This window comes from Mercenaria mercenaria, chromosome 13 (genome assembly GCF_021730395.1).
Source record: "Mercenaria mercenaria strain notata chromosome 13, MADL_Memer_1, whole genome shotgun sequence".
Lineage (NCBI taxonomy): Eukaryota > Metazoa > Mollusca > Bivalvia > Venerida > Veneridae > Mercenaria > Mercenaria mercenaria.
The window spans coordinates 16,941,089-16,960,000 of NC_069373.1; the positions used below are offsets into that span (position 1 = coordinate 16,941,089).

The 18,912-nt window shown below is 34.6% G+C and overlaps 1 protein-coding gene across 2 annotated transcripts in view; it reads right to left on the bottom strand.

The window, feature by feature from the left end:
• LOC123529596 (protein shifted-like) overlaps positions 1-11,841 on the bottom strand; it is a 77,036-nt gene extending 65,195 nt beyond the window's left edge. Inside the window, exon 1 of one of the 2 annotated variants that reach the window (XM_045309984.2) lies at positions 10,884-11,841. In XM_045309984.2, coding sequence (XP_045165919.2) covers positions 10,884-11,064 — 181 coding nt within the window. In that variant the 5' untranslated portion in view covers positions 11,065-11,841. The remainder of the gene's footprint in view (positions 1-10,883) is intronic. The other variant, XM_045309983.2, reaches the window with a different exon arrangement.
• Positions 11,842-18,912: the final 7,071 nt, after the last annotated feature.

Genomic DNA, 18,912 nt, shown 5'->3' on the forward strand with positions numbered 1-18,912 from the left:
GTGCGTGTCTGCGATGTTGTAGGAATACTGTGTTAAAGGAACGCGACATTCCCTGTTGAATATTCATCCTTGCTCCACCTTCCCCCTACACCCGACCCTTTTATCTCCCCCTTATCCCCCCCCCCCATCGCGCCCCCTCCAACGCCCCCACCAATTTTTTCTGTATTTTGCATGTATTTATAATGTACTTGTTGGATTTTTGAAGCAACCCGTCTACAATATTTTTCCGTTACAGCTTCTTTTTTGTTGTGGGCCTACTTTGCAATGCATGGCTGTGTTTTGGGTGGTTACTAAAATAACATTCGTTCTTATAGGGTTAGTGTTAGTTGGCTTACTAAAATAACCTTCATTCTTATAGGGTAAGTGTTAGGTTGACTTACTAAAATAACCTTTACTCTTATAGATGTTAAGTTGGCTTCCTAATAACCCTAAAGTCAGGTTGGCTTACCATGAAATAAACCATTCTCAAAATTCATCCGTTTGCCGTAACCGGTCCCTTCTATGTCGCCTGCTTTAAGACCCTCATCACCTTTTGAAGAAGAGAAAGTGTATCTGTTTGCTTATGTCTGTCAAGACATCTGTCCGTCCTCACGTACACTTATTAAACTTTATAGTGTGGTTGTGTGTTGCAACAAGATGACCCTTATCTTTTTATATCAGTACGTCAATGGTCAAGGTGACAGTGACCTTGCAAATAAAAATGCTTTTTGATCAATAAATAGAGAATGGTACTGCCTATGGCCATTAAACTTGATAATCATATTGGTTAGGTGTAGGCTCAAAAATCAAGGGCACGAAATACTTGATACTGAAAATAACACACCCGACAGGCCATTGTTAGGACATGTATGTTTTTCAAATAGCTCTTTTTGGTATTGTATTCCCTTTTAAACGTACCTTTTCTGTCCAGAATACTACGTCTCCAAGACCTTGTTTAAATGACTCAGACAGGGTGTGTTGCGATAAGTTGTGTGTTATTTTTTTCTTGGGTTCAGTAAAACTTAAGGAAAGTGTAACCTATTCAGATATTAGTGTTTTTTTTTTACATTTGATCTTCATCTCTGTCGATATCAGTAGAAACAAGTCAAATTCGATTATTTATCATGAAAAAGTTATTGGTCAACCAATGAAAATGCTAGAATCTTATGAGAGGTTGATAAAAAAAACCCCAAAAAACAATGGATCACTTTCGTCTAGCCTAGATCAACCTAGACATAATATCAGTCTTATCTCCATCTGGATCCCATTGTTAAAAGAACGTAAAGTCAATGAATTTATTATGCTTATATTACCTATTGATCTTTTGGTCGTTTTAATTTGCTAAGGTCATGCCGTGACCTCATCAGATGGAAACTGTTACAAAGGCCGGTATTTCTGAATGACTTAATTCTTATAGATGCTAGCTATAAGTTAACTTTAATTATTATGGAGTAAGAGTTAGATTGGCTTACTAAAATAGCCTTTATTCTTTTAGGGTAAGTGTTAGGTTGACTTACTAAAATAACCTTTATTCATATAGGGTAAGTGTAAGGTTGACTTTCTAAAATAATCTTTATTCATATAGGGTAAGTGTTAGGTTGACTTACTAAAATAACCTTTATTCTTATATGGTAAGTGTTAGGTTGACTTTCTAAAAGAACGTTGCTTTTTATAGAGTAAATGTTAGGTTGACTTACTAAAATAACCTTTATTCTTACGGATATTAGGTTGGCTTACTAAAATAACCTTTATTCTTATAGGGTAAATACTAGGTTTGCTTATCGTAAGATAAACCATTCTGAAAACTCATCTTTATGCGGTTACCGATCTCTTAAAGGCGGTTGCGTTAATTCTATGTCGCCTTCTTTAAGACCCTCATCACCTTTCGAAGAAGAAAGGGTATATTTGTTTGCTTATTTCTGTCAAGACATCTTTCCATCCTCACGTACACTTATTAAACTTTATAGTGCGGCTGTGTGTAGCAACTAGATGAACCTTATTTGTTTTTATATCAGTACAATGGTCAAGGTGGCAGTGGATGATCAATAACTAGAGAATGCTAATGCCTATAGCTCTTTCTGGTATTGTATTCCCCTTCAAACGTACCTTTTCTGTTCAGAATACTACGCATATAAGACCTTGTTTACATGACTCAGTCAGGGTGTGTTGCGATAAGCTGTGTGTTATTTTTTTCTTGGGTTCTGTAAAACTTGAGGAAAGTGTAACCTATTCAGATATCAGTGTTTTTTGACATTTGATCTTCATCTCTGTCGATATCAGTAGAAACAAGTCAACTTCGATTATTTATCACGAAAAAGTTATTGATCTTTACTTTTCTGTAAAAATAAATGCCGTGAATTTTATATATAATCAGCTAGAGTACTGTCTGTATTTCCTGATCAGACGACAAGCTGACTACATGTGGTTCAGTTCCAGTCATATTAGCGGCATTTCTGATTGCATCTTCTGACCTATGAAACCGCAAGTTTGTAACGCTATTCTGAGTCATACCAGTATATAATTTCCTACCATAAATATGCTTTTATCCGACTCAAATTTTGACAGTGCCCTGTATGGACAGGAGCCATATTTTCAACTTCATCTAACATCGAATAATGTTAAATACAATAAAACATATACACTAGATTCTACTTCACTGGTAAATATTTCCTTCAAGGGGTTTACGGTCAGCAAAGGGGCCTCAGTGGCCGAGTTGTGTAAGGTCACTGGCTTTAAATCACTACCCCTAACCAGTATGTATCCTAACTTCGCGGACTTACCACGCAGAAATTGTAAAATGCCACAAATTAAGCGGCATAACTCCAGGGAAAGTCAATGAACTATAACATTCCAAACATGATATACATGTACAACTAGGCTTGGAAGTGGTAACTCCTGTGAAGTTTGGTGGAATTCCAACAAGTGGAATCAGACATGTAGCACAGATCACTTTTGATAAATTAAGGGTCATGACTCCGCTAATATAATCAGAACCATGCACAACTACGCTTCACACTAACCATTTGTCCGGTTTGCTGAAATTCAGCTTTATTGTTTAAAGCAAGAAGTGCAAACACTGCAAAATATGACAAATCAAGTGCCATAACTCTGCTGAAAATCACTGAACCAGAACATGCTGTTGATATACATAACTAGGCTTAGCACTGAAAACTCTTGTTAGGTATGGTAGAAATATGCCAAATGGTGTAAGAAAAATTGCAAATATATTGTAAATTTTGATAAATAAAGGGCCATAACTCCGCTGAAAATCACTGAACCGGAAAATGCCGATTATATAATTATATAAAACGACCTGGCACTTATCACTCCTGAAAGGTTTGGTAAAAAATGCCTTATTATATTAGAGAAGTGTAATAAAATTTGACAAATCAAGAGACAGAACTCTGCTGAAAACCACCTAACTGGAAAATGTCCATAATTTGCAGAACTAGGTTTTGCAGTGTTCACTTTTGTAAAGTTTGGTGTATTTCCTCCTAGTTGTATCGGAGCAGTTGCCCGGACAAGGTAAAATAAATCAAATCAAGATCCATAACTCCACTGAAAATCACAGAACCGAATTATGTCGACAACATGAAGAATGAGACTTGGCACTAATTACTCATTTAAGGTTTGGTTGATATCTATCCAATAGTATATGAGAAGTGGCCGAAGCATAATAAAATTTGATGAATTTAAGGACCATAACTTAGCTGAAATTCACTGAACCGGATAATGCGGATAATATGTATAATGAGGCTTGACACTGATAACTCTGTAATGTTTGGTGGATGAATCGAGGGCCATAACTCCGCTGACACTGCAAATCACCAAACAGGAAATACCGATGATATGCTCAACTAGAATTGGCAATGTTCACTCTTGTGAAATTTGATGTAAATCCGTCCAGTGGTACTGAAGGAGTTGCGTGGACAAATTGTGTGAGAAACAGACAGACTGACGAACAGCACAATCAATATGTCTTTCACATATGTGGGAGACATAATAATAAACTAATAAACACCTTGTTTAACTCACTTTATTTGGAAATAATTCATAGGTTACCAAACATACTGCCTCTATTGTGTCCAGTATAAGTGACGGCTTTTATCACCCTATTACATCGCATAATGCAATAAAATAGAAAACATAACAAATAAATAAAAATACATTTTAGTATACCCTGCTCAGACAATTACAAAAACTCGGTTCCTGTGCTTCAAATGCGGGTCAGGCAGTAAGGGAAAGGCTATAGCGCTTTCAATGCATGACTCTAGGTTAGCCAGTGTCATTAAAAACAATTGAATGAAGTATTGCCATGCAATACAAAGTCTCCTACTGGAAGGGATAAACAATATTGTACTATATATACGATATGTTATAACACAACGCTTGGATCAAAATTTGCGTGTACAAAATCTACAGTTGTTGATTGTTTAATAACATCTATAAATATAAAAAAAGAAATATTTAATTTCAATTTTGATAACATTTCATTTTGAAACTGGAATAATCATATTGAAGAAATATATTGAAGAAAATACTCCAACATTTATTTTAATTGGGTCCATATGACAGAGGAGCTTTTATTTAAAAGACTGGACAGGAAAAGATCAATGTTGACTTTTGACCTTCAGGTGCGACCTTGACCTTTGCACTAAGGTTTTGGGTATTGCACATGACACATTATCTCATTACGGGGAACATTTGTTTCAAGTAATATTAAAATCCCTTCATTGATGACAGAGCTGTGGACCAGAAAGGAAAACTAGATGCCCACGAGCAACAAGTCTAACCCGCCCTTTGACCCCTAACTGTGACCTTGACCTTTGAGAGAGAGTCCGTCTGATTGAGTTAAACATTCATGCCAATATAAACAAGATTCCTCAATGCATGTCAAAGTTATGGGCCGGACAAGATCTGACATGACCTTTGACCTCCAACTGTGACCTTAACCTTTAAGATAGGAACCTGGGGTTTGTGCAGGACATTCCGTCTCACTGAGGTTAACATTCATGCCAAATATAAACAAGATTCCTTAATGCATGTCAAATTATGGTCCGGACGGACGCACGCACACATGGACACACGGATGCACGCACATACACCGAACAGCCATTTGGACAACTATGTCTTCGTTTCCGAAAGCGGGCTCGACAAAAATCCTTTGACCTTTGACAGTAACCTTGACCTTTGAGTTTGGGATATGAGGTTGCATAAGACAAGAAATCTCACCATGGAAAACATTTGTGCTAAGTAGTATTAAAATCCCTTCATGGATGACAGAGTTATTGATCATACAGGGGAAAAAACTATAAATCGGTGACCTCCAACTGTGACATTGACCTTTGAGATAGGGGTCTGGGTCTTGCGCATGACACGTCATCTCATCATGGGGTACATTTGTGCCAAGTAATATCAAAATATTAAAATCCCTTTAAGGATCGTTGAGTTTCAGACTGGACAGGAAAAACGTCTGTTAGTCTTTGACTTCCAAGTGTGACATTGCCTTTAAGCTAAGGGTCCGGGTTTTGCGCATGACACGTTGTCTCATCAAGGGGAATATTTGTGTCAACTGATTTTTAAATCCTATTTTGCATGACAAAGTTATGGACCGGACAGAAAATGAACCCTATTGACCTTCGATCTCCAAGTGTGACCTTGACCTTTAAGCTAGGGTTCTGAGTGTTGTGCATGACATGTCGTCTGATTATGGGGAGCATTTCAATCCGACTAAAGTACTTGATCTTCTAAACGAAGATCTGAAAACGACCCATTCACATTCGTCTTCTGTTTATTTTGGATTTCCAAGATCGCTATTTTCATTTTCGCAAACCTATTTTTGTTTGAACCAATCAGAAAATTTGTTCGAATGTCAAAGAGTAAGAAAAATTTGCAGTTAATCCAGGGCTCGAACCAAGGACCTCTCGCTTACAGAGCAGGTGCGCTACCGACTGAGCTAATCGGCTATCTGACATTTTTTACATAAAAATTGTTAATATCAAATACCAAGGCTTTTCAAAGCTTGCAGAATGTTGTAAGTTAACTTTTGATTGGCTAGCGGAAGGGTTGTCAGAACGAGGCCATCAATAGCTCGTTGTCAGATCCTATGCGTAGCGTAATAGGATATGTACTTTAGTCAGATTGGGGAGCATTTATGCCAAGTGATATTGTAATCCCTTGATGGATGATAAGAGTTCTGGACCGGACATGAAGCAGACCCTATTCCTGCCATGTTAAAATTTTACTGCCAAGTGTGACCTTGACCTTTGAGCTAGGTGTCTGAAAGTTGTGCATGACATATTGTCTTATTATGGGGTACATTTGTGCCAAGTAATATTTAAATCCCTTCATGGATAACAGAGTTATGGACCGGACAGGAAAAAAAAACCCTATTGACCTTTGATCTCCAATTGTGATCTTGACCTTTAAGCTAAGGGTCCGGGTTCTGCGCATGACACGTCGTCTCATCATGGGGTACATTTGTGCTAAGTAATATTAAAATCCCTTGATGAATGACAAAGTTATGGACCGGACACGAAGTTGCGGACGGACAGACGGACGGACGGAATTACAGGCGGACGGAAAAACGCAATCTTATAGTCTCCGAAACTAGTTTTCAACCAGTAGGGAACTAATTACATTCAAATGTGTTTCTAAATAAAGCTGTATCCTGTTCATCAAATGCATTCTACAGCACAATTTCATAGTGGTAAGCAACCTCACATGCATCATCATGATACATTCGATCGACTATCCCGGAAGTTCCCTAAACAAAACTGACAGGTTCACGAATCACAACCGCCCAACCGCTAGGATGAACACTCAGAAACGAAACAAAAAAAAACAACAACAAAAAAGCAAGAAAACAAATAAACACTTTGGTTTACCCTGCTGCATCCGTAAACTATTCATCAGGCATAAAAACTGGCTTTTCTTGCAGATTACAGATATCAACAGTTTACTACGGTTGAAACGAACATTGTGGAATAGAGATACCTCTAGCGTACTTTGATACTACATCGTGTTTCGAATGATAAATTACTGATAAACCTTGTATTTAGGTAAATTATGGCACACTCTTTTATTTACAGTAGTAAAGATAATTTACGAGTTTTTCTATTCATCTTAACTATTTTCAAGGAAGTTATTAAAACTACATTTTGTTAAATGAGATGTAGACAAAAAAAGAGAGATATTTTCAAAAATATTTTTGTCCGAAAATTAAAATAGATTGATGTTTCATAAAGTTGTCGGGAAAGATAATTTTCACTCTGTTTATTGTAGCATCATTAAGTCTTAACAAATAAAAACAACTATAAACATGAAATAATTGACGCATATGGTTATTAACGTCTAAAAATGTTGAGGTATTTTAGTGAGTGTATTGGCGAAGTTTTTAATTAAAACAGGTAATCAATTTTACAAAAAATGAACATACATATGCAAATTATACACCATTAAAGGACACACAATATATGAGCCGCGCCATGAGAAAACCAACATAGTGGCTTTGCGACCAGCATGCATCCAGACCAGCCTGCGCATCCGCGCAGTGTGGTCAGGATCCATGCTGTTCGCTAACGGTTTCTCAAATTGCGATAGGCTTTGAAAGCGAACAGCATGGTTCCTGACCAGACTGCACGGATGCGCAGGCTGGTCTGGTTCCATGCTGGTCGCAAAGCCACTTTGTTGGTTTTCTCATGGCACGGCTCATATACATTTAAGACAACATAAAAATGAAAATCGCCATTCAATTTAGAATTATTGAAGTTGACGATTATGCAGAAGGAAAATACTTATATATATTTATCATAATAAATAAAAAAAAACTTGATTTTTTTCTTTATTCTGTATTTCGTTCATATAATTATATAAATATCAAGTTATCTAAAATGTTAAATAAACTTTACCAAGAATTAAAACTAAACCAACAGTAAAAATCTTTGGACGAAGCTCAAATTTTATAGTTAAGTAGATTTAGTTATTATCCCCAAGTTAAATTGTTCAAATTTATCTCAAATCACTTTATCAAGATGAAAATTATTGGAACTGCACATTCTTAACTTAATTAAGGAATGAATCACCGTTTTCAGATTTTCAATACGTTGGAATTGATTAAAGTACGTGGAATTCTTAAACACAACCTATCGCTCTAAAATCCGTGTAGAACTGGGCGAGGCTAGATACACATGTCTGCAGAAAACATCTGATTCAAAGTTCATTAAAATGTATGTGCGCTACACTCTAGTAGCACCACTTAATCATACCATTATCAACCCACGGAGGCCAAGCCTCGTCTCCAACCCTTTAACGATAGTTACGGTACCGCCAGTGGTTAAAAACAACCTACCTTTTGAGTGCACATGCCAAAGTAAAAACTTTCAACAATTACATCATTCTATTTGAGCGGGAGAGGTATTTAAGACATACGTTTCCGCAGATTGAAACTTTATTGACTAGGCCATAATATTTATTAAAATATAGTCTAATTTCGGTTCTAGGCCGTCGTTTCTTACATTCATCCTGAATTTCTACCAATAAGGTCGATATTTTCTAGCGTCCTTGTGTGGTTTCCAACCATAGTTTTTCACAACTTTCACTCAGGCTTAGATAGTTATTTTAATGTTGACGAAAAAAAAAACTTCGGTTACATTGGAACATTTTTAATGAGTGCTGGATAACGTTAAATGGTAAAATAATATTTTTATGGATGCCAATTAAACTTACTAGTGTTGCATAGTAACCAATTTAACTCTCTTCTTTTAGAAGGGAGATAAAATTCAAAACAGTGCTATACTGGTACCATTTTATCCAGCTAATTAAAAGAATAAACAAAGATGTCGTTTAGTTGAACAAACTCGACATGAGACAATATATTAATTTTTAAGAATAAAACAAAAGATCGCTGACGAATATCATTTAGGAGTCAACATAATTACTTAAATGTTTAGCAGAGAAATTTATTTTTCGTCTTGTATTCACAATGCATCTCCCATTAAAACAACATATATAACATTCGATTTTATCTCCATATCAAATTTCGTCTAGAACATTAAATTTTTTATTCTTTCTGTTATCATGTAATTATAAATCTGCGAAGGACTCGTATGTTCGCTATTATTTCAGATAAGCTCGGTTTATTTATAGGCTCTAAGCACATTCGATAATGAAAATATACACACTTTTGTTATTTTCATAATATATTTTATCACAGCACGTTCATATCGTGATAAAGAAGTGTTACGCTTGTTTATGGGCATAATTTTAAACATACAGTAGACGGTTTCAATTTTAAACGCTTTCAATTTAAAATGCACAGTCTGAAAATAGCTTGTCTAAAAAGTGTTGTTGTTTTTTTTTATCTTTTAGAAGGTTTAAGATGTCACACTTGTACGAATACGTGTACGTGAAGAAAAAAAACATTCATTACTTCAATAAACGTTTTTGGGTTTAATGCGTTCAAAATTCAGACCCTTACAATTTTGACTAAAGTTAAAAGCAAAATGACACCTGCAAAAGCTAAATCTGAAGTTTAAAACATGTAGATCAACGATTAACGTGTAGCAAACAGCTCAATTACATTTTTGGATATATTGATTTCCTTCAAATAGGCATACACGTACACGTTTTGGAATCTCTACCTCTTCAATGATGACTTATTTTTAGACATTTCCAATATTTTAAAATATCTTAACATTATACAATCGTGTGATTATACACGAGTACCTTACAAATGTTGAGAAATACTCATTTCAAACTGTATAGATGAGTGCCTGACAAGACACAAAGATAAATATTTAAGCCTTATCATATTTTGGCACTGTTATTCACAGCAGATTAGTTTCCATTTTTTCATCTATTTTTAACATAGAGAAACTTAAATTATATCCATAAATATAATACATTGGTGTACTCGCGAACACTCATGCCGGCAGATGAAAAACATGTTTACATGCATACTGAAACTTGATGAGCTTACAGTTTTAAACGATTTTCGATAAAATACAATTGAATATTATCAGTATGTGTATTTGTTCAAGTAGATAAACTGTACGAAAAACAATTGTTTAAAACAAAAAATGAGCATTACTTAAGATAACAATTGTATTATGGTTCCGTATATTGTTTTAGCAATGAATAGTGTTATCTTACTGATTTACTTTCATTTACACAGATAATACTTTCATAATCTATGTTTTTACTTGAGTTTATTTGTGCTTTGAGGGAAGATAGCTCTCCATATTAATACCTTTGCATAAAACTTGGATATATGTTTTGAACATGACAGTGGATTAGGTGTTAGATTAAACTGTTTTTGAAAGAACCTTCGTAAGTACTCGCGAAACAAACGTTTCTTTTTTCTTAGTAACACTGAATAACACCTTTTTAGGGATTCAAACCATAGATGTTACCTTTAAACTTTTTAGACGTTACAGGTCATAAGGGTTGTACGAGTTTATATCTAAGTATCTATAGAACAAAAGCAAAGGATCGTCTAAAATGGTTATTTAGAATTACATTCTTTATAAAATATATATAATTTAGTTTAAAGAAGTGTGAAAATAATGATTTTTTTTCAAAAAGAATTTAGTTTTTGTTGCTGTTACAATTTTGTATTAAAATTGACGAGTTATAAATATCACACGTGTGCTTCAAAATGTTCATGCCTGCCTAAAATAATTACAGTGCTGTTTCAAGTTATTATTATTATGATATCATTGCTGCTTTTTCTTTCATTCACAAATTTATCCTAAATACAAATAATGGTATGAATTGACCAAATTTACTATAAAACACTACATTTTTCATGTATCAGTTTTAAAAAGTAAAATTTAATATAGAAGTAGATGGTCCCTTTTGACGTGACGCTTCACAATTTTCAAAATAAACCCGAAGATCCTTACCTCCACCACTCCCGGCTACATTTTTGGTAATTGTTTGCACTTGTCCCTCATCTATCCACAACGACAGTTTACTTCTTGCATTACATTTGGTCATCATCAACACTATAACTAGTAATAAACAGCCCATTAATGAAACCTCATTCATTTTCTCAGATAACCTCTTGTAAGTTACTTCGACCATACGCTTAAGTTTGATCAAGTACCATGATGTCACTAAAATAATTCCAACTCTCAACGAATATCGTTAATCCAGCACTATCCATCATGTGTTCGATAACGTTATGATTTTGGTGATTTCCTAAATATATATTCACTCCTACTCTACTGAGGCTGTTTCGTATTTGAACGTTAATCCATGCTCCATCTCTCCGTGTATACTGTAGTAATTCTTACCGGTTCCTTTCTGCATATTTTCCGATCACATCTTTATACGCTTTCATTTAATTATAAATTGATCAGATTATGTAATACTGACATTTAGTTAAGTCATCGCATGAACTAAAATTAATCAAAATTTTAATCGAACACGTGTACAAACGACATAGCATTTAACGTACACCCAAAATTCAAAATTTATCTTTTTCTCATCTTATCTGTATCGGAGAGGCTTAACCTTCACTGAATCGAAAATTATCTGTAATTGTGAAATATTCGCTCCGTCGAACTACTACAATTAAAATTGATAAAGTAAGAGTTTAACTTCTAACCCTTAAAAATCGCCATTAATCCAGTCAATTGTCAAAAGAAAGATGTGAAAATATGTTAACAGCTCCCATCAAGGATCCTAATTCTAAAATATATTCAATTTGTGCCCCTGTATACACTTCTTTTATATTTCAACATGTTAACCATCGTTTCACTCATACTAAAGACCGTTTTCGTCTCAAATCATGCCGTCAAATGCATCACTAACTAAAGTTACCGTAGAATTTATTTACAATAAGCGAACAGGTAAACAGACTTTGTTCAAACAGATTTAAGGTACTAAGACAACCTTAGCGGAAATTGCAGACAAAAATGTCTACTACAGATACACGAATGATAATCTGGCATTTAACAGCACCTGGATATTGTCCATCAACAGGTACATCTAGCGCGATAATTGGATAATGATACCTTTAAGGACCTGTAATAGGCCTATTTACAGTCAAGTGAATTATACACCTGTTCCACCTTTTTCTGTTTATGTAAGTATTATTTTGTTATGTACATAAATGTTAAATTATCATTCTAGATCTATACCAGGTGTTTTGTATTATATTTTATATTACAGTAACTAAACACATATGCAAACACCGTTTTAACATAATATTTGATTGATTAACACGTGTGGACAATAAACAAAAATCAGTGAAAACATGTTTACTTCGGTTAAATTGTTATCTATAATTTAAAAAAAAATGTTAAGGGCAAAGTTAACCTTTATAACACGACCAAAGTAACATTAAATTTATATAACAAAATCTAAAATGTGGCAGTGTGATTAATTTTAATAGAGTAAGACAGTGGCTAATTTTAAGATATTGAAGAGTTAGATACATATGATTTTAATCAAGAGATGTTCACAGATATATAAAAAAACGATATTGGTAGCTTAGCATTCTTCATTTGATTAAAGTCGAGTAATATATTTCCTAAACGGCGTGAACTTTTATAAGACAAAACATACCAGAGAGAGAGAGAGAGAGAGAGAGAGAGAGAGAGAGATACACACACAGAGGGAGAGAGAGAGAGAGCTTTTAGACTGACTATACATGACGTAGATGATAATTACGTCACACTCTACTTTTAGATTAACTACCTGTCATAAATTATGATCAGTGTGTCATTTTCTATTTTTAGACTGAAAATAAGTCATTTTCTACTTTTAGACTTACTATACCTAGCACAGCTGACCAATACGTCATCTGCTACTTTTAAACTGACTATAACTTACAAAGATGACCAATACGTCATTATCTACTTTTAGACTGACTATACTTGATATATGAGTATGTCATTTTTACTTTTAAACATAGATAATGATAACTTCATTTTCAAATTTCATTTTGTCTTTTACATTAATGTTTGTAGTTAAATATCTCTGACGCACGGTAAAATGAACGGATTTCATACGACGGGCTGACGTCATGAATGACCCGCCTATACGTCACGTTAAGCAAGAATTATTAGAAGTTGTGAGCATAAGGGCCATATAGGCTTACCGTTGCGGGAGAAGCATTTTGTAAATATACGAGTATTAAATGTTACCGCTAAACGTACCACCAACGTTTTCGTCATATCAACTTCTGATAAAACAACTGTGGCGCAAGTTACAGATAGATATTTGCATGCATTTATCCGCAAACAGTTTGTAATTATAAATGAACAGTAGATCTAAGAACAAATCGGTGCGGATAAATCTGCTTAACGTTACGCAACCAAAAACGTCATTTTTGAAATGTTCCGCAATTTTATATCAAAGCATAGAAAGTAGGCTTACTATGTTCGGAGAAACCGCAGCGTTTCTACTATCACTTTCCATGTTTTTGTTGTTGCGGGGCTGCTTTGCGAAGCATGGCTCTCTGGCTGTGTTTTGTGTGCTCTGTGCTTCCGGGAAAGTTACCCTGACCTTTTATTTTTTAATATGAAATACATGTATTCAAAACTTTTTACAGGTAGGGATGAACCTTAAGTCTGATCTCCCAGACTCTATCAGCGTAATTAGAAGCAGGTACTAAAATTGCCGGTCGACAAGTTACTCGTGAAATTGAGCTAATTTTTCTCTATCTGCGTTCAGCCACACTGCTATGATTTGGTAACCCTGCCATTCCCTCTACTGGGAAGATTCTACATTAAACATAGATTTTCATGTAGAAACATACCGCTCTTTTTACGTTTTTCTGCATGTCCTACATTTTTTCACGATTTATCAGATTGTTTCTCATTTTCTGCCCGGAAAGCTTCATAGAGATGTGTGACTTTTATGTTCATTTAATCCCTGCGCTAGCCAGGATGATGTTCAGCCATAGCAGTATATCAACACTTTTACATATCGTCGCGGAACTAATAAAAATCATTGATTAAACAACAACAACAACAGCAAGAAGTATAGTTTTGCGCTTATCTTTTCTTAATATGATTCCTCAAGGGCTTTTGAATAAAGGCAAAAAATGGTGTTACAGTTCCATAACTCAGGGGGCAGGGTGTGTGTGTGTGTGTGTGTGTGTGTGTGTGCGCGTGCGTGCGTGCGTGCGTGCGTGTGTGTGTGTGGCGGGGTAGGGAGATCACTTATAACAAGCTTTCAGATGTTTTAGTTCTCAAGTATGTTTCTTTTTTTTCAATGTAATGTTTATAACAAAACCTCTGACAAAACAAATATGTATAATTCTCAAAATAAACCCATATTCCCCTTGCTGTTTGTTGTAAGTTTTTTTTTCTTCTTTTGTTTAAAGAACATAACTATTTATGGCCATTGTCGTTAAATTAATAATCTACCCACAATATGTAATGACTGAATCATTCAATGACTGTGCAAATGCTAGATAAAATGCTAATTCAAACGCCCAAGGTCAGAGATCACTCTCAATCTGCAACCGTGTCATTGGTTGATATCAAAATGTGATCAGAAATAACTAATCGGTTCTCTGAGTTTTCATGTTAGTCTATATACACATTTTTTGATACTGGCTTTGACGTTATACGAAGTCTAAGTGTATCTGAAAAAGATTCCTAATCACGCGGTCTAACATGATGTCTATCAGATATAATGACTGTATTTGCTTGGAATATTATACTTAACAACACGCGCTGTTTGTGGGTTGCGCCACGTCAATCAGAAATAGCAGTTTCAATTACGTGTGCTATGACGTAATTATCAACATTACAGTAATTATTACGCTGCGACCGAAGTCTTTGAAGTTCAATTAAATCACCTTATCGTCTATGTAACACAAAATGCGCTCGTATACTTGAATCATTTTCCTTAAACGGCAATTAAATGTTTGTTCCTATTTAGGAAGAACTAGAAATAGCCGCAAAACATTAAAAGCACCAGTAGAGTGATTTCAACTCCAGCAGTCATAAAATTGTAAAAAATTAGAGAACAAGTCTATGCTTGTCATTGAACAAGTGTTAAAGAGAAAATAAAATATTTTTCATTGTATAAATGTCCCTCATTCATGGGAAAATTTTGATTGATAATTCTGGTTTGCATTAAAGTTTAAAACTAATGATAGCACGCCTACTTCATGTCATTTACAAGGTTTATTGTTTTATGCGGGATTTCAACTTTTTGCCGTATCATTACAAGTATGCTCAAATATTGTTAAATAATGTAGGAAATTTGAATAGTCATTGTTAAGGCTCTGTTGAAAAGGAATTATCATGTCTGCGCGAAATATATAAATTATGTTATTTTTAAGGGCTTGGGCAAATCGTTTTGTAGGAATGTTTATCAATTACTCATGATTTCGCATTGAAATCAAGGAGGTTACATAATTCTTGTTTAAAGTTGAATTAAGTTGTAGCAATAAAATATAATTAATAGAGAATCATTTACAGAAAAGGTCAGGTCATAACAAATGTTTTTTTCCCCAAGGGATGATCAAAAATGACAAAATGTTATTCATTTAAAAGGGAGAAAGAAAGCCGATAGAGAAGTACAAGTGCATTACTAGTATACAACCATAGCAGCAAGCCACAAGATATCACTTGAATTTACTGCCACTGACAATGTTTTTATCAGTTTTAATTACTAGAAGACAACGGCTCTTTCGATGAAGAAAGGTGGATCGGTTTCTAAAGAAAATGTGTTTACTTGCTATTCGCTATAGGTAATATTGTTAGGGCTGTTATCAAAGATTTACATGTAAATTGAAGTTAATAATGCGACAGATATGGTAGAATCTCCAGTACATCAATTTTTACAAAGTATTTCGCAGATGTTTTAAATGTACATGAGCCGTTCCATGAGAAAACCAACATAGTGGGTTTGCGACCAGCATGGATCCAGACCAGCCTGCGCATCCGCGCAGTGTGGTCAGGATCCATGCTGTTCGCTAACAGTTTCTCCAATTGCAATAGGCTTTAAAAGCGAACAGCATGGAGCCTGACCAGACTGCGCGGATGCGCAGGCTGGTCTGGATCCATGCTGGTCGCAAAGCCACTATGTTGGTTTTCTCATGGCACGGCTCAGTCATTCCTTCTTTCCAGCCTAACATTGTTATCGTCTTTGTAATAGTGTAACTTTATAACACATATATTATGTGTATTTAACAATTTTTAATGTGAAAGCATAAATATTAACATAACTGTTTAAAACTGTTAATAAACAGTGTTCAGCCTTAGGAAAAGAAACTGTCCCCATTTCCAGCAAACATGCTCTCAATTGAATTCCCGGTCAAGCAGCGAGAAAAAAGTTCTGTTATTGTTTTCCAGAGCAGGTAGTACGAACGTCTGGTAACTGTGGAAAACCTTGATTAATATCTCAAGCCAGAGAATGTTTTCGTTATCAATACAGGTGTAACAGACTAGAGTCTAGAAGAGGCGGGATAAATCAGGATTGCTGCTACGAAAGTCGAAGCATTGACAACTACTTGTTTTCTTAATTAATGGAAGGTAACACGTCTTTTAGAAAAAAGGGTATGATGAAAGGCAGAAGGAAAATATCTTCGTTTGCTATTTTATAATTGGTTAGAATGTTTTGGCTGATATTTAATGTGAATTGAGTTAGATAAAGACGTAGAGAATGTTTCTTATGGTTAATCTATTTTCTTACTATGAAAAGAAAGTTCTTATTTTGAAAATAATATAAAAGATGATGAAAAAGCTCGTTGATAATGTAATATAAATGATTTTCACTTCTCAAAACTTCAACTAAGATAATATATCTGGAAATAATATATACATTGTAGCAATAAATAATTTAAAAACGCGTGGAAATAGTATTAAAGAAAGAAGATTTGTTTAGATATACTGTTAAGCTATGTTATCTTTTGCAATCTTACTTGATTTTGCGATGAACGGGTGACAAAAATGTTCTTTAGTTGTTTTCTATAACAATGTCTGATAACTATATGGAAAATCTGATTGATATCGCGAGTTGCACTAGTCCTTGAGTCCAGATTCGTCAGCGTTCCAAGTATGAAATTTAGTCTTGGCCTGTCGATCCTAAACATTTTAGTTGCAATTACTTCTTTTGCTATGAATATATACTGATGAAAGTTTGAAGACCTATTTTTATGAAATCCTGCAGTACTGTTTTGAAAGTTGAAGCACTGACAACTACTTCTTGTCTTTATTGTAGGAGACTTTACCTGGCTTCATAAATTTGGATCTGATGTTTATGTAATGGACGTGTATTGACAATCGGCAAAAGCGTATTTTGGCATTCTTCGGCCATAACAGAAAAAGCTCTTTTTCAGAACAACCGGAAAATGTCGAAACCGCATTCGGAGGGTACGCAAACGAACGGAAAAGGCCGATTATCCGCACGGGTCCACTAACTTCAGTGAAATCGTCTTCTGAATGAAGATGTGATTGCTGTTCAGAATATTTTGACTGTTTAAATTGATTAGGTTTTAGTTTTACGTTTATTTAGTTTGCTAAAATGTAAAGAAGATTCTTTTTTCCCCAAGTACTGCTGCATCGTTTTATATTTGGAATTTGCTAATAGTCTTGCATATTTCGAACGGATGTGACTTTTAAAGTATGTGTTTCATACATACCTCCATCTAAATTTTAACTTCACACCTAATCAATGCATGCAGCTTCGAAAATGGAAATGACAAATGTAATTTGAACATCATCAAAAAAGCCAAAACATTGTACAACACATTTTAGACACTAGGAGGAATGAAGTTCCTGGTCACATGCTTAACTGAATTCCTGGTCCGAGTAAAGACTTTTTGGATGGGTTCCATGACGCGTAGACTTAATATGAACGTTTGGTATCTGATTCATTTCAAATTTAGCGAACTCTTTTTCGTTATCAGTACAGCTGTATCAAATAAGGCGGTGCAATGTCCAGTAGGACCAGCCGCATTCTAAGAACGCAGTACGTCTTTAAAATCAAACCGACAATGGTATACATTATGTTTGGATGTATTCGTAACTGATATATTAACAAAATAACATAACAAATTAAACATGTACTCTACAGGGACAATAACAAGTAAATGAACATAGTGGTGTATGAAAATAAAAATAGTGAAAACATAACTGGAGTGTTTAAAATAGAAAAAAGTGGAAACTCCACAGATCGCTCAACACGACAAAAACGAAAATGTTGCAGGCTCGGTTCGATTGAGGACGGTAGTGAGAATACATGCTAAGCCTCAGTTGTGCACAAAATCTCACCTTTAATCTCATTTAAGTTACACAGTTACAAGGCAATGTATGCAATTTACCACCACCAGATGAATCCCTGCCACATGCTATGGTAACAACAGGCATAATAATGATCATAGATATAAAAAGATAATCGAACTTTAAGTCACGATTGTTGTTACAAATGTCGAGGCATTGACAACTAGATGTTTTCTTAATTAATGGAACAGATCCTCAAATGATTAAGATGAAAGGTAGAAACACTTTTATAATGGAAGTAGATCCATATGCTACTTTTCAGAATAGGTTCAGTCATTTAAATTATTTGGGTACGTGTTGTGTAAATTAAATATAAATGATATTGTAACATTCTGTTAAACGTCTAAACAATTTTATCAGCACAAATGGTAATAATTTTTTATTGGATTATGTCTGAATATGGCCTTCGTTTGCTCCCACTAATGCAAAGAAATGAAATTACAAAATAAAGAAATAAATAGAATAAAACAAGCTTACAGAATTTAAATTAAGTTTTATATTCAGATGTTTTAAATGGCACACTTTAGCCTTGCACAACGTTTTAATTTCTCACAAAATGTCTCGTATAACCTCTAATTTGACTCTTTCTAGTCGACATAATGTTAAAGAAAACCAAGAGTGTTCGATACTCTTCTGATTCATTTTTCATTTCTTCTTATAAATGTACAATATATTTAAGAGG